General features: G+C 51.6%; 4 protein-coding genes across 4 annotated transcripts; 2 read left to right on the top strand and 2 right to left on the bottom strand.

The window, feature by feature from the left end:
* Positions 1 to 365: 365 nt before the first annotated feature.
* Z519_10465 (uncharacterized protein) lies at positions 366 to 4,338 on the bottom strand (the record flags this gene model as incomplete). The annotated part of the gene is made up of 2 exons (XM_016768182.1): positions 366 to 3,066; positions 3,116 to 4,338. The coding sequence occupies 2 exons, from the start codon at positions 4,336 to 4,338 to the stop codon at positions 366 to 368; spliced, it is 3,924 nt and encodes a 1,307-aa protein (XP_016615650.1).
* A 274-nt stretch (positions 4,339 to 4,612) lies between these two features.
* Positions 4,613 to 6,010, top strand: Z519_10464 (uncharacterized protein; the record flags this gene model as incomplete). Its single annotated transcript, XM_016768181.1, has 1 exon — positions 4,613 to 6,010. The coding sequence occupies one exon, from the start codon at positions 4,613 to 4,615 to the stop codon at positions 6,008 to 6,010; it is 1,398 nt and encodes a 465-aa protein (XP_016615649.1).
* A 1,403-nt stretch (positions 6,011 to 7,413) lies between these two features.
* Z519_10463 (uncharacterized protein) lies at positions 7,414 to 8,255 on the bottom strand (the record flags this gene model as incomplete). The annotated part of the gene is made up of 4 exons (XM_016768180.1): positions 7,414 to 7,928; positions 7,982 to 8,035; positions 8,091 to 8,141; positions 8,198 to 8,255. The coding sequence occupies 4 exons, from the start codon at positions 8,253 to 8,255 to the stop codon at positions 7,414 to 7,416; spliced, it is 678 nt and encodes a 225-aa protein (XP_016615648.1).
* A 1,934-nt stretch (positions 8,256 to 10,189) lies between these two features.
* Positions 10,190 to 12,494, top strand: Z519_10462 (uncharacterized protein; the record flags this gene model as incomplete). Its single annotated transcript, XM_016768179.1, has 2 exons — positions 10,190 to 10,327; positions 10,377 to 12,494. 2 exons carry the CDS (start codon positions 10,190 to 10,192, stop codon positions 12,492 to 12,494), a joined length of 2,256 nt encoding a protein of 751 aa, XP_016615647.1.
* Between the last annotated feature and the right edge of the window lie 2,778 nt (positions 12,495 to 15,272).

Raw genomic sequence — 15,272 nt, 5'->3', positions numbered from 1 at the left:
TTGGGGGGGGGGGGGCGCGCCTAAGCGCTTGGTCCATGTGGTGGAGTATGTTTCAAGATCGATCTCGCAATAGCTGGGGCCATGGAGTTTGGCTCCCCGATGGGCTCTGGATGGTATTGTATCACGTGAACAGTTGTGCAAGAAAGGAGGGTAAAGGTGCATGAGACGAGATCTCAAGTCAGTGGTAAGTAACTGTGCTTTGTTGTCGCCGTGCTGTTTCTCCCCGTATTGTATGGGTTGCGGTGCCCTTGAGAATCTGGGTCAAGGCAGATGTTTGCTTCGGCCCAGCGCCTTGAAAGCCTGCCACGAGGCACAATGTACTCCGTAGATCCAAGTAAGCAAATTTGGTTTTGGTGAGGCGTTCGTTATCCTCCAGCAGCCTTCATTCTTTCCCGCGACCCTTTGCATATGGTACATCCACCAACATTCTGTATTTTGTCTTTCAGTAAACGCGCATTGGTGACCTTTGGACCCACTGATCTGGAAAACCTGGTTTCCTCAACTTCGCCATCATCCGGACGGATCACCCCATTCTGGGGTAGTAATACCTCATCCCCTTCTGCTTCAGGACCATGTAGCAGGTGCGAGACGTGATAGACGTGCCCGCAAGCAAACGCGACCAAGGTTTCAGTTTCGTTTTCATGGAACGCCTTATGACAGGACGCACAATGCCCAGGCTTGATCTCAACTTCGGCTTCGGTCTGCTGTCCCTCCGCATGTTGATCCTTTGAACCATCAACATCTGGGGCGGGCGGCCGCTGATGTCTCAGTGGTGACGCGACAATGTCGAATTTGATGCCTTTCCTTCTGCCTCTTCTCAGCGTCTCCATACCAACGGCAACCTCGCTGCTGAGTACTCTCGCAACGCCGGCGCTGATGCTGTCTTGCAAATCATATTCTCGAATCATCTTCTTCAGGCCATCTTTCAGGCCTTCGACTTCCAGCCCGGAAGGTATTCTCTTCACCAAGGTAATGGGATCAATGGCAGTTCCAACTTCGGCAAGTAGACCTGAAATGAATCTTGGTCTCGACATGCTGTATTCGAGGAAGTCGTCCCAGAGACTCTGGTCATCTTGCTCCTTCGCAAAAGCGATGGCCTTTGAGACATCCTTCAATTCGTCAATGATTAAAAACAGCGCCTTTTTAGTTTGTCCGGTTTTGCTCAAGAGGTAGACGAGTTCCTCGACATAATGCTTCGTTTCGCATACCTTTACGGCGTTTTCGAAAGTGTAAGCTATGGATGCTTGCAAAAATTCCATGAGTAGATCTCGGTCATACTCCGCAAACAAATCGACAGCGATGTCCGCGAATTGTTCGACATGTTGTTTTCCAGTGTCAGCAGCAAGCGACGTAGTAATGGCCGAGTGCCCAACACGGGACAAGGCGGGCCCACCCTGGGTCCCCTCGCCGCGCCACAAAGCACGAAGATAGAAATAGAGGAAAGGCTCCAGCGTCGGTCTATCAAGTTGCGCAACAACCTCGTCAGGCTCAACGACTCCAGCGGCAGCTTCGTCCACGAGGACCTTGATCGAATCAGCCGCTAGCTCGTTGAGCTCGTCGCGAGATGCCGTCTTGACTTGTTCGGGCGATACTCGCAGCATCACAAAGCTAGGGATGTCATCAGCGATCGCATCGACGAGATGATGTTCCTTGATCAGTGACATGGCAGTGTCAGCGTCCTGGAGAGCAATATAGCATTTTAGAGCTTCGTCATAGTGCCCATCTGCAAGGGACAATTTCCCCAGACTTTCTTGTAACAACCTCCAGTCCTGCGACCCTTTCGGAGCATTGCCAGCGCGGTACTGGTCTTCAATCGCTGATGTGATGCTGCTGATCTCAAAGAGGTCCGAAGGCCATTCATCAAGGAGCTCCTTGAACCGGATTTTGTCAACCTCCACATAATGACCAAGGATGATTTCAAAGATGGACGATGGCAAAGGGGGTGTTAGTTCCAACGTCGGTATGTGAGGTGATATCTCGTCAAACTTCGCGTTTTTAACGAAGATCCAAACCCAGTGCTCCCATCGACTGGTTGTATTGAGCACTTTTGCCGCCACTTCCCCAGCTTCTAACCATTTATTGGCATCAACCAATTGCTTGAGCCAGAGCTCGCCTATCCTGCGCTTCTCCTTCTCCGCAGCAGAGAATTTGGTCTTGGACTTGGCCCGCGCTGAACTTGTGATTGAAACCGAATCCGCAAAAAATTCGGCCAGAGGAGCTTGCTGACGGGCTTGTGTTGGACTTGGGGGGACGGCAGAGACAGACTTTGTGAAAGAACTGGCTTTTGAAGGACTTGGCGGTGTTGAAGTTTCTGAAGATTCAGAAAGGGTGCCAGCCGCTTCAGGATGCTGATCAACCAGTTCCCAAGCTTCCTGGTATCTCTTCAAGCTCACAAGCCAATGCATACGATCATTGAGATTGCGTCTAACTGCGACGATGCAGTCATATGGGCTGAAGATGAAAATCTTCATGCTTTGTGCCGTGGCCATGGCATTTATCTCCTCCTTGGCACTGGTTTCACTGGATCCAAATCCCGGAATCCAGCCTGTGAGATAATTGCGTTCTCTGATGCTCCCCATTCGGTCAGGACCGCTAACACCGCTTCGAATGCTCTCGCTTGAACTGAAAATGCGATTCGCACCTAATAGACGTGGCCCGTACATTGTAGCGTCCCACATGCCCTGACCAACGGTCTCGACGCCTGTAGCGAGACTTGAACCGACTGTACTCATACCAGATCCAATGGTGCTGAGGTACCCCTTCTGGACAAGAGCAGCTGGGATGCGGATGGGTGGCAGAACCCCCAAGTGATAGTCTGAAGCCGAAAGAGTCTCAAATCTACTCATAGTGAGAGTGTCGGTGTCGACTTCTTCCTTCGTATCCATATTGACCAGACGCAATTCCGGTTCCAATGCATTATGTCGTGTTCGTCGGCCTCTTTTGCTGCCTTCATTTTCCTGGGACGCTGACCTATTGCCTTTCTTCTTTTCCATATATGCAAGCACCAAAAGCAGACTCGGGGTATATAACGAAATTCCAGATATTGTACAGTCATCAAATCGTATACTATACTGTGGTCAGTAAATGCTTCCTTCAGGGTGCACGTCGAACTCACATCGTAGCGACTTCAGCGCGTCCAATTTTATTATTACCTCCGCTTTCTGTGGATCCCGGGTACACCTTGATAATCCATGCTGAATCTCCCCATCCTACTAAGGCTTCTTCGACTTTTTTCCTCGGGTCAGGCTTAGGAGATGCGCCGTTTGCCGAAGTAGGGACAAGAGCGGTGACGGGCGAGTCGTCGTCGATTTCGATATTATCGCGGTCGATCCACTCAGCGCGAGCTTTCCATACACCAGCCATGTCTTCCCATCCAGGACGATTAGGTCTGTCAATGTGACTCATTCGTTTCCACTCCAGACCTGACTCTGAACTTTCCAGCTTCAAGTTTGATCTCATGATCTTGATACCCTGTTCATTTACCCAGAGAACATATTTTCCGGACAGTGACCATTTGATGGTGCTGATGATGCCCTCCCCACTGTGCAGAATTTTGTCTGATCCCGTGTTTGCTCCAAGACCAATAGACCCAAGCCACCCAGAGGCGGCCGCTGCAGCTCCAGTCGTAGTCGCATTGGCACTCTTGCCTGCTTGCCCACCAGTAGTCAACACCAAAATGCCTGCTTGCCCACCAGACAGGTATGTTCTATCCGACTTGTACTCAGGTGATAGGGCAACGGTCTGGACAGGTCTTCCGAAGTTGCGCAGCTGAACATCGCGAGGATCGACGAGTGAGGCAATGCAGACGTTACCGTCAATGGAAGATGTGGCGATGTATATTCGATTTGCAGGTATATCTGGCACAGGCTGTTGCTGTTGCTTGCCTTTCGGCGCCGGTGAGCTTGAGGGTGATCTGTCCGGATTCGATGTCGCTTCAACTGCTATTTTCATTCCCGGATCATAGCGAAAACCTGCAAGCGGGGGTGTATATGGAGATATCGAGATCGCCGATATGCTGGCTGTGTGGGCATGGTAGACGCGCAGGGAGTTGAATGACGGTAAAGCGAAAATGTGAATGTTGCCGTTGTGAGTCCCGACAATCATTTTATCTCCTGCCACGTGAAAGGTACTCGTTGCATCTCCGTTGCGATATATCGAGCTCACATTCCTTGTCAACGTAGCGTATTTGAGTCGTGGCTCTTCCTCCTCTTCTTCGTCCTCATCCTCCTCGGATTCATCTGCTGTCGAGTCGTGGTCGGTTGGCTCTGGAGGACATCTCGTGGACTCCTGAAGCTTGTCATCATTACCTGGCTCCGACGAGCCATCTCCGGCCGCCATGCAGAGGATAGGAAGTTCAAAAGCGCGTCATCTGCACGCAAAGGCTGGAGTCTCCAGTGGGTGGTGTCGGAGTGGTGGTGATGCTCCGTAGATGCTCGACGCTAATCCGAGCGTTGAAATGACGAGCGCCAAGTCCTCGGCTGTGACCATTTGTATTCAGCCTCATGGATCATTTTGCGGAGCATCATCTGTACCTGAGCTCCAACCAAGACTGGCATTCTGTGTTGCAGATGCAGTCTTGGCTATTCAACGCACCCAGCTCCTCTCCCTTAACATGCGCTCGGCAGCTACGCGCCCGATGCTGAGTCTGGGGAGTCAGTTCGTTTGCGCTGCTTGTCGACGAGCTGGATATGATGTGCTTCGTCAACCGGGCTTCCGGCCTCTGCATGCATCGCCAATCTTCCAACGGCCTCGCCGCCGGGAGTTCTTTTCCTCCAACCCGTCATTAATAAGTCAATCGGCACAGAAAACAGAGGTGCAGAAAGATAGCGACTCAGAGGATTCTGTCATCGAACCGGCAACCACTTCTCCCGCTCAGAAGCGGAAAACTGCACGTTCCCCCGGCACGAAAACGTCGCTGCGAAGAGTTGGATTGGAGGCTCAGATATCAAAGGCTGGCCTCGCGAAGCCAGGCGCGAGATCACATGAAGAGGTAGAACAAACACCGAAGCTCGTGACGGCGTATGCTGTTGCAGAACAATTCGACCTGGCCCAGGTTGTCGAGATCCTTCGCAATAAAGGCTACGAGCCCGATCCGCTGGGCACTGGACTATTCCCGCAAGTCGTCCATGTCCAAGTCCCCATCTCATCAATCTACCGCTCCACCAATCCCTCTGCAAGAGATCTTTCGTCGACAGAAGTCGGCGATGTATTTGTCTTCCCATCCGGCACAGTGGTAACATGGGCTCTGCCCGACGGATTTACCTCATATTTTGCAACCCGCACTCTCCTCCCTGCAGCAGATAACCCTCATAGAGAGCCGGTCGAGACCGAAGACCTGGATTACATTGAAGATCCAAGCCGTGAACACAGCCTAATTCGCGGCGACACAATCATCCTGGGAACCAAGAAGTCGGAGCACCAAGAAACCAGCCCATCCGCAGACCATCAACAGGCCCAGTCACATTTCCAAACTGTTGACACAGTGCTCACCAAAATTGCCTTCTCCTCCGGGTTCGCCCGCTCTACCAAACTTGCCGTTCTTGAGACGAACCTTTCCACTTATCTAGCCTCCACAGCAGATATCCCAGCTCTCTTAGCAAAAGGTTCTCGACTCCCATTCAAACTCTCCCGCGATTTCATCTCCCGCAAAACAGGTCAGCTCCTCCTCCTCCGCGCTCAATTAAACCTCTACTCCGAACTTACGGACTCTCTCCCTGATCTCTTTTGGGACTCCCGGCATGAACTCAACCTAGAGAACTATTACGACCAAGTTGGCCGAGCGTTGGACGTGGGAATTAGGATCAAAATGTTGAATGAAAAGATGGACTATGCTGCGGAGATTGCGACCGTGCTGAGAGAAAGATTGAGTGAGAAGCACGGATTGTTTTTGGAGTGGACCATCATTGTCCTGATCGCGATAGAGGTTGGGTTTGAGGTCTTGAGACTTTGGAAGGAAGGCTTTTGGGAGGAAGTGTATGAGAATGGTGGTCGAACTGAGAAAAAGGCGTAAGACTGCGTAGAGTGAAGCCGGACGGCTTCGAGCCACTCAATTCATGCAACTCAAAGACAGCTCAGGGTGGAGCACCTTCATTGTTCTACATGAAGATAGGGACAAGGTATACCTGGAGCAGGGATCTTCCCGAGATCGTGCCGTAATCTTGTGATAGAAGACAACACAAAAAAGAACTTCTCCTTTTCCACCATCATCAGTCATTGTGGCCTTCAGGACCAGTAACAGAACATGTAGTTGACAAAGGGGTGGGACAAGCGGCCTTTTTGAGCCGCCAGGACAACATGTCAGGTAGGGGGCAAGGCCACCCCTGAGGTAACGTCCAACGTCCACCACCAATACCTACACCGTTGAGCAATCCTCGCCATCCAAGGTCGTCCAAAAAGGGGCTGAGGAGAAGATCAGCCGAAGATGAACCGAAATTCTCAGCCTTGCAACTACAATAGAATAGAATACCTCTCAGCGGAGCTCAATTGCTGTGTTCATCGATACATTTGACTGACAGACCTGAAGTAGTGAATCTGCGACGATCCATACTGCTGATTGAATGCTCAAGGACATCTGAAACATCGGTGAAAGCGACAGTGAAGGCGTCAAACCGTCATCGCCCCAGGAAAGTCTAGATCACGGGATATCGATTGAACTGATCTGATCTGGCGCGCTGGAAGAGGGTCGATCTAGCGCGTGAACAAGATCACTACGGTCCTGGCGTTTGATTGGCTTACAGGAGGACTGCCTCTGGGCTTGCGATCCTGTCACGTGGTTGGTTGGATTAGACGATGGCGTTGACATTGTCGGGACACTCGAAATCCTGTGCGTAGTAGACTGCCTCGGGGTCGGAGGGTGGAGCATGACGTGCAGCAACAACACCCGTAAGCCGCACAACGTATTGAAACCAGGCACAGAGAGACATTTGGGACTCTGGTAATCTACGGTAAGCAAGCTAAGCAGGAAGAATACACTAGGGGTGGGAGGAGGAGGGGTGGATTGTTCAAAGCACAATTTCATTTCAGACTAGCTATGGTTCAAGGATCATCACTTTGATCACTGTGCCAACATGCTGTATGATTGGAATCATCAATTAAGGTGCAATAGCAATTAAGTCCGATTCCTCAATCCAATTCAAGAGTAGTGTTGTCCACCCCACGAACCATCATGACGATTTCATGTGGCCAGTTCAATAAGGCCTAGTTGGAAAGAATCATATTGTTTGCTGACACGTAATTTCTTGTGTTCCTTCGAAAAAGCTAGTGTTGATTCTGTTGTTGTGTGATCATACATCTCACTGGCGAGATGGAGAGTGTCTGTTGTCATTTGCATATGCTGATGAGTGGCATGTTGTGGTACATGGCAGACATAGCTGCAAAGAGCGTCGGGGTATCGGCATGAGGAGGTGTGTGGATTCAGGCCACGGCCAACACAGCCATCAAACCGGCCAAGCCAAGGTTGACACCAATAGTTCCAGCACCACCAGCGTTGGGAGCTTGCGGAATGCCAGTGGAGGTAGTAGCAGTGGCTGTGGTCTGAGTGGGAGGAGTGGAGAGGCTGGTCTGGGTGAAGGTTGAAGACGAAGTGGTCCCAACAACAGAGCTACTCTCAGATGGGGTTGGGGTATTGGACTCGGATGTAGCTGGAACGCTACTCTCCACAGGCGGAGTCGGAGTAACGAGAGTGGTCTCAACAGTCGAAACAGCAGGTGTGGGTGGAACAACAGGAGTCTCAACCGGAGTCTCACTGCTAGCAACAGAGGTAGGAGTGACGGGCGCAGTTGGAGTAATAGTGGTGACCATGGACGTGACAGACGAGGTAACGGTGACTTCGGTGGTGAGAGGAACGGTTGGAACAGCTGGGGTAGAGGTGGACAGAGTGCCATAGGGAGGACAACCATTTGGAACGACGGTGACAGTGACTGGTTCTTCTGTAGCTCAGAGTGTCAGTGAAGTTTCAGAGCACAGCAGAAGGGGTACATACGGCGAGGCATGAGATTGATGATGTTGTTGATTTCGTCAAGGGACATGTCTCTGGCTGTGAATTGTCGTCAGTGCTGGGTTGTCAGAAGTCCGTGGGATTGAAATCTCACCTGCCAAGGCTGCAACGACCTTCTCATGGACACCAATGTTGAGGACAGTGGCTATGGGTTTTGTCAGCTACAAGTAGGCGGAAGCTGACGAGGGCTTGCCGACTCACCAAAGGAAGCAGCAGCAAGGCCGGCGACCATGAGGCCGAGGACGTTTGCGATCTTCATGGTGAAGGATGCGGTGGAATTGTTGGTGATGAATGTGGTGAGTAAGAGTATTGAGTATCCAAGTTCGAGGGTAATTCTGGTCCAAAAGAGCGACACAGATGGTGTTGATGAGAACTTGAAGGTATTTGGTAGAGGGTAAGAGGGGGAGGTTCAGGTCCAAGTTTGAGAAATGCAGAGGAGAAATTTATAGCGTGGGCGAGACGCTCCAGATCGACCCGGCCACTAGTGCGATCTTGCGTTGCGCTCTGGCGTAGCGCTCTGCGATCTGGCGTCTGGCGCTTCACTGCAATCACAGCTGGAGGCGGCAGTTGCGATCCCTCACGGCCACTGATCTGATCAGAAGCAGTCGATCCGGCCCAATTCACTCCTGCGGAGCGTAGGAAGCTGCCATGCGATGTGCGTATCCGCTCCTCCACGCCACCTCGACAAAGCTTGCGCAAGCGAACAAGCCTTTGCTTTGAGAGCAGCAAGGTGTCCTTATGGCTGTTTGCCCTCCACCACCATGCACCCACCCGTCCAAAGGGACACACAAAGATATTCGGTGCCGACTTCCACCGCTGCAGAAAGCTGCAGACCGAGAAACCAGGCACAAACACTGACTGAGGCCGCAGCAGACAGACACGCAGGACAGACGACAAGCCTACCTCAAGATGATGTTGCTGAAAAGAGATGAGATGCGATATGTCCGCTTGTCGGCCCGCTTGTTCACACCTCACTGACCGAAATGCGGGAGGCTGGAAATCAACCACTTCGGCTAGCTGCAATGTCTCATCTTGGACGCGAAACAAATGTACCCCGATCTGTCACACTCGCTGGTGGCTTTCCGTGGGCCCTTCCATGACAGAATTACACAGCGCGAGGATGACTTTGTCAAATCATGCTGGATGTTGTGATACAGAAGACGCGAAGTTGACACTGAGGTGAGAGAGGAACACTTTTGTCTGCCCAAGGATCTATCCGGCGCTAATATCGGGAGATCGACCGCTAGTGACCTTAGCATGTCTTAGCGCCATTTTACCAAATGCATTTCCTGCGACCGCAGCATTCCTACCCAGGACATACCTACCCAGTACGAGCACCAGTGCTCCCAACGAGCCTCTGTGCAAAGACAACCAAGACTGGGGAAGCAATACAAACGGGCAGAAAAGAGGGGCAAAAAGCAGTCCGACCCGCTTTGATATTGAAGGGATAGGGGATTTCTCCACAATGTGGACTTCCAAGGCCCCCCGAGGGGCGTTGCAGGCATGAGTTGGTCTTGCCATGGGTTCGCAGAAGTCTTCAGCAAGGCGAAGCTATTATATGCAAACACGAGGGGCCAGGATGTGGTGTTCAGACTTATTGTAAACGGTTGAAGGCACGGCATGGTGGACCAGATACTCCTCCGCACAAGCCACAGGCGGGTAACTTGACCACCCCTGCTCAAATGCGCCTCCGTATTATTGCTGCCACGCTTTGCTCTCCCGCTTTCGAAAACGCAGCTCTACCGAGTACCCAGTACGAGGTACAATCCCTACTTTGTACTTCTGGTATCCGTGAGAAAGAGTCTCTATTGACCCCATTCGACTGCTCATGATTTTGTGATCACGCAATATGTGTGATTGATCGCTATTTACCTATCCTGATCAGTGCCACGTCGATGCACCCATTCTCCTCCCTGACCATCGGTATCTTTGTTGCTGGTTACATCACTGCACGCTGGGATCTTGTTACTCGACTGTATGAATTAGCCATCTTTGCCTGGGACCACGGTGTTTTTGCACGCGTGGCGAAAGCATTTGCACTCATTTCCCTCGTCTACGTCTTTCTCGCCATTCCTCTCGATCGCCTTGCATCCCACGAAGCCGCTGTTCATCCTCGAGTCCTAGCGCATGGGATCTCTGCCCAAGAGCAGCTGCGTCGGAGAGGTTCCTTTTAGGCATTGACAATATGTTATCATGGTCGAGAACGGCGATGGCATGCTACGGGTATTCTGGCCAAGCAGCCTTACTCGGACAACCACACCCGGTGTAATAGTGGGATGGAGGAATTCGGAATATGATTTGTTTGTCATAACCGTGCTTGAAGATGTTGAAGTAAGGCCGCGAAGGAGACATATCAGGAAGCAATGCTAAATCGAGTCAGGTCCGCAGCGTGGAATCTGCTCTTCGCATGGGTACTCTATTCCGCAACAGTCCGTACCCAGTGGCCCGAATCTTTCAGCTTTGCGACCAGCCTCATATGCATGTTCTGGGCACATTCAATCACCCAGATCCCCCCGAAATATTCGACCCTTCAAGGATCTGCGCTTTCACCATCTCAGGTTCTCGGAGACCTTCCATCTACTGCCCGCCGGGCGCAGAATTGACTGTACAGATTGTCCTTTTCGACCCTCCAAATCCCACTCAAATGCAATACATGTCTCTTGAGCCAATATCGCTTGCCCTGGGAAGGGATCACTTGGCCGCCGGTGCGCCCGAGTCCACACCAGATGAAATTGGGATGCAGGGGGAGAAGGAGCGGCAGCGAGTCGCCGACTTAGTGGCAAAACTTCGTTTTCACACAGTGATTAGACATGCCCCAACGAAGAAAGAGTTGGCGTTGCCTGCGATTCTTCGCCAGATCAATTGCTCCCAAGAGGTGGCAGACTTGTTGCAGAAGAACACACCTCTTGTTGGTCCGCGAAGAAAAAGGAGCTTATCTGTCAGCGAACGAGTCGTCGAATCTGCCCAATCGCTGTACGCATTTGCGGCGTGGTCGCTGTGGACGTTATTCATGGCATATGCCTTTCCTACGCTTTTGTCCATCTTTAAGATCGCGATCATCGGACACCGGATCATAGCCGAAGGTCTTTTGCGACTGCTCGAGTTGCCCTTGCCCTTTCAGAAACTACAATTGCCAGAGAGCCGCCAGGCTGTCAAAGGCACCGTTGCGCTCAAGGATATTTCGGCATGTTGTCAGCAAGTTCATCTAAGACTTCAGCAGTTCTCCTACTATCCGACGCAATATTCTCTTCTCCGACGCCGCAAAGCCACTTGGTCATCCTTTCCAACAACAAATAGCGATTACATCCGCTTTTACAACTCCCTTTGGCTGGTAGCAAACGATGTCATCATTGGCATTGCACTCGGGAGCTTCATCAGCGACAATGCGCAAGCTACATCTCAGCTGATCGGTGGAGTACTGAATGAGTACACGATTGAAGGTCTCAAACGCATGATCAGGTGGCTCATGTCATACCCAGGAGGCCTCAAGTTGAACACAGAGCTTGCTGCATTTCTCGGCGACCTCTTCTTGTGGGTCATCGAATACTGGTCCTCGACGATAGTCGTGCTCATTGTTCCACGGTTGCCGACCGTCGTCTATGTTGTCGGATGTTCGTCTTTTGCTGGGGCCACAATGCCTATTGCCATTTTCTCCGACCTCCTTAGCCTGCTCACGATGCACATTTACTCTTTCTATGTCGCAAGTGCACGTATCTTCAACTGGCAGTTGACAATCATTATCAGCCTCTTTCACTTATTTCGTGGCAAGAAACGGAATGTTCTCCGCAATCGGATCGACAATTGTGACTACGACCTTGATCAGCTCTTATTGGGAACAATTCTCTTCACCTTGCTATTCTTCCTCCTGCCCACTGTCGTGGTCTTCTACCTGACCTTTGCTTCGGCTCGCATGGCGATTATTTCGTTGAAAGCCACTCTGGACACTTGTCTAGCATGTCTCAACCATTTCCCCTTGTTTGCATTGATGCTGAGGATCAAAGATAGCAAGAGGCTGCCAGGTGGCATTCACTTTCAGCTATTGGATGCAGAGCAGACAAGAATTTCTTACCGAGAAGAAACAGAGCGAGAAGACGATCATGATGACAGTGCCGGCGACACTGGGGAAGAGGAGGAAGGGGAAGAAGACAATGGTGCTACTAGCGTGGCTTACATTCGCCTGTCGTCTACTCCGTTATCACTGCGACAGATATTTGAACAATATTTCCAGCTGTGGGCACGCATCCGTCGGCACTATCTGTCCCCAACCGTCGTATTTCGACTCCTCACAGGCCGATTTGTACCCCCTCTAGGTCGGAGCCAAATGTACGGACTGCAGTATTCGGTTCTCCCCAGACAACGTGCGACAATAGCAGAGGTGTGGAAGAGCCTGAGCGAAAATGGATTCCCAAGCACGAGCGATGGGGCCCCTGCGAACCCGCGCAGCCAGAAGGTCTACCTTGGAGCATATGGAAAAGCTATAGGGAAGCAATGGAAATAGCCAGAGCTGGTTGATCTTCTGTGTTTCTCTCAAATGGATCTATCTGGGGAGAACGTCGACATGCTGCTCGCTAATGCTGCAATCCGTGACATTGGCTAAACACCCGCGTATGCCATTAAGCCATCCTAGTCACGTGCAGCTGAGATGCATGTCGACATGTTCTCAACCATATTTCTGCCCGCGTTTCTTTGTGTTTCGCAATTCGCTTTTCGAGTCCAAGTCACCCGTCAGGCGCTCAGCCGTTTGATTGTTACTTGTTAGACCGTTGTTCGCTTCTCCTCTTGTCCCGAGCTATCATCTCCGGTCTCGTCGTCCACTCCCCACAACTGCCCCAACTGTAGCGGGAGGATAGATTTGACCACGGAGGGAGACTGGGGCCACTGTGCCGATTGTCAATACTCCAAGTATGATGACGAACTTCGGCCAGCTGACTGCTTTCTAGGCAGCAATGTAGGCCACCCCGGCTGGAAGAGCCCCGTACTGTGCAATACTGAAAGCCATCACGGGATTATTGAGATCAAGATTTGAAGGATAACAGTGAACATGGGCGACAACCAACAACTCAATCAGGAACGGTGACTGAGGTGAAGGAATGATTTCTACCAGGACTTGCGCCTTCCTCAGCACCCTGTGCCATTACCCATTTTATACAAGGACAGACATTCACTTCGCCTTCCTGTGTTGAACCCTTCTTTTGCTCCCAGTCCGCCTTGCTTCTCTGCCTTCGTTTCAGTCCCCCAACAACAATTGGTGTCACAACCTCAAGTTCTCCGAGATCCTCTGCTTTTCTTTTGGGTGATTCATTCTAACAACAGTGTGTCCTTGATTGTCCTAGATTTCTTCGAACTTGACATCAAAATTCAACCCGAAAATCATAAAAGCCTCTGCATTTAATCCTGGTGCCTCTTGCCCGTTGGCATTGCTGCGCCAACTCAGAAGAACCATGACGTTGAGATCACTGCCTTGGATGCCGGAGGAAAACCAGTTGCTCGGAATACAGCTGTCTTGCCATCCGCATGGGGCTGGTGTGTCGAGTGCAAAGCAAGATACTCTTCCCAGTTGACGGATCGCACCGCCTGGCCGAATCTGAGGAACTCCCTGGTGTCGATATCGGCATTAGCTGGAGAAAATAACCCTCCTCCAGCATCACGATCACTCCGGAACGCAAAGCACTGCACAGATTTGAAGCCACAAAATGGCAGCACCGGCGATTCCTCGCCAACCTGAGCTTTGACATTGTTGAAAGGCTATGACTTATTGTACCCCTGTGACCGACAGGGGACGCTGATATGAGTGGGGATGGACGTGGTAGTCTGGGATTCTAAAGCCGCCAGAATACACTGGCATGGGAGCAGCTGGTAACTTTCATATTGTGTACTTCCGTTGTTATGGGCATGTATTATTGTCACAGCAGTGTAACTGGGAAGCGGCTGACTTTGCTCTGACAGCTCTGGCGAATGTGACCGAGTCTGGAGGAACGACTTATTGGAGATACTGCAAAGCTAGGCTAAGTAAATGGCGTTGCAGATTGGGCAAGCAACGGCTATACGACCATTGGTGGTCACGGAATTAGAATCGGAAGGACTAAGACAGCCCAGAATGAACATGGTTGCTGTATAATGCATCAAACCGACTGGTGAGAGCCGTTTTGCCCTGCTGGCGACAGATGAGGATGGCTTCTACCCCAAAGCCAATATGTCTACTCCTCTTCCACGGCGGTTGTCCTAGGGAGCTTGGTCTCCGGCCGAGAGACGTCTTAACAAACAACTCGGCGCTCACTTCGCTCCTCTGTCCCTCTTGCTAAATCCTTAGCTTTCCTGCTCCAGTCTTGCCCACTCACTGGACCTACTATAAAAGCAGAAAAGGATCGACAATGCAGTGGCACACGAGTTGCTTCCCATCAACCTCAGATTGGTATCGGGTTTCTCCCTTGCCTCACGCCGGATGAACCGCAGCCGGCCTGGTACGGTTCGGTATGGCGGTGAAGTGGGCGACATGATCGGTCTTGATTGGCAGAGTATGCGTAACCCCCCAACCTCAGAGGCTGAGGCTATTAGTTGAGAACATGTGACTCTTCCAGAGGCCCCTGTTGTAAGTACGGCGGGCGCACTACATATATGACGGCGTATTTTCGACGTTTGAGGCGTTTGAAACGGGAAGGCTGAGCATCGAGATCGTTCACCACTCCTACCGAGTCATCGCCGCCCACGCACAATTTCTGAAGGGGGTTCTTGTCGGGGCGCAGAGGACGAGGGCGACAGCCACTAATATGATGAAGAGGTCAAGGGTTGTTAGTCGGGGCACGGCCCCATGCTGTTTGGCGGCTCCAAATCGGCTTCCCTTCGTGCACCGGGATTTTCGGTTCAAAGATGGACCATGGCTCTTTTGGGACAGCTAGCGGCTATTTCGCATCCAACAAGCACCGTCGAGTGCCGTCGGGAAAGGAGCCTTGCTGGTTGGCGGAAAAATGCGTGGACACCAGGGAGTTTCAACGCGAAAGAAGTTTCCCACACCCTGGACCTCAGCACCCATACCTTGATCTCCCATTGCTGGATAAGTAATCCCGGTTCTTGTTCTTGCAAGGGACAGGCGCCGCACGAGAGGCGAGAGGCGAGAGGCGGCGAGAGCGGATGAAGAAGAAGGAGAAGGAGAAGGAAACGCCAGCCTGACTCCTCCATGGCTCCATGACACCACGAAGGTGCCGTGCACATCCTTGACAAAACAGTACATAGCACCTGAAACTTGCCATAGGAATGTCTGTCGCAGAGCACCATACCC

Source organism: Cladophialophora bantiana, assembly GCF_000835475.1.
Source record: "Cladophialophora bantiana CBS 173.52 unplaced genomic scaffold supercont1.18, whole genome shotgun sequence".
Taxonomy (NCBI): Eukaryota; Fungi; Ascomycota; class Eurotiomycetes; order Chaetothyriales; family Herpotrichiellaceae; genus Cladophialophora; species Cladophialophora bantiana.
Note: the sequence above shows the minus strand (reverse complement) of the source record. Positions and strands in the feature narration are given on the sequence as shown.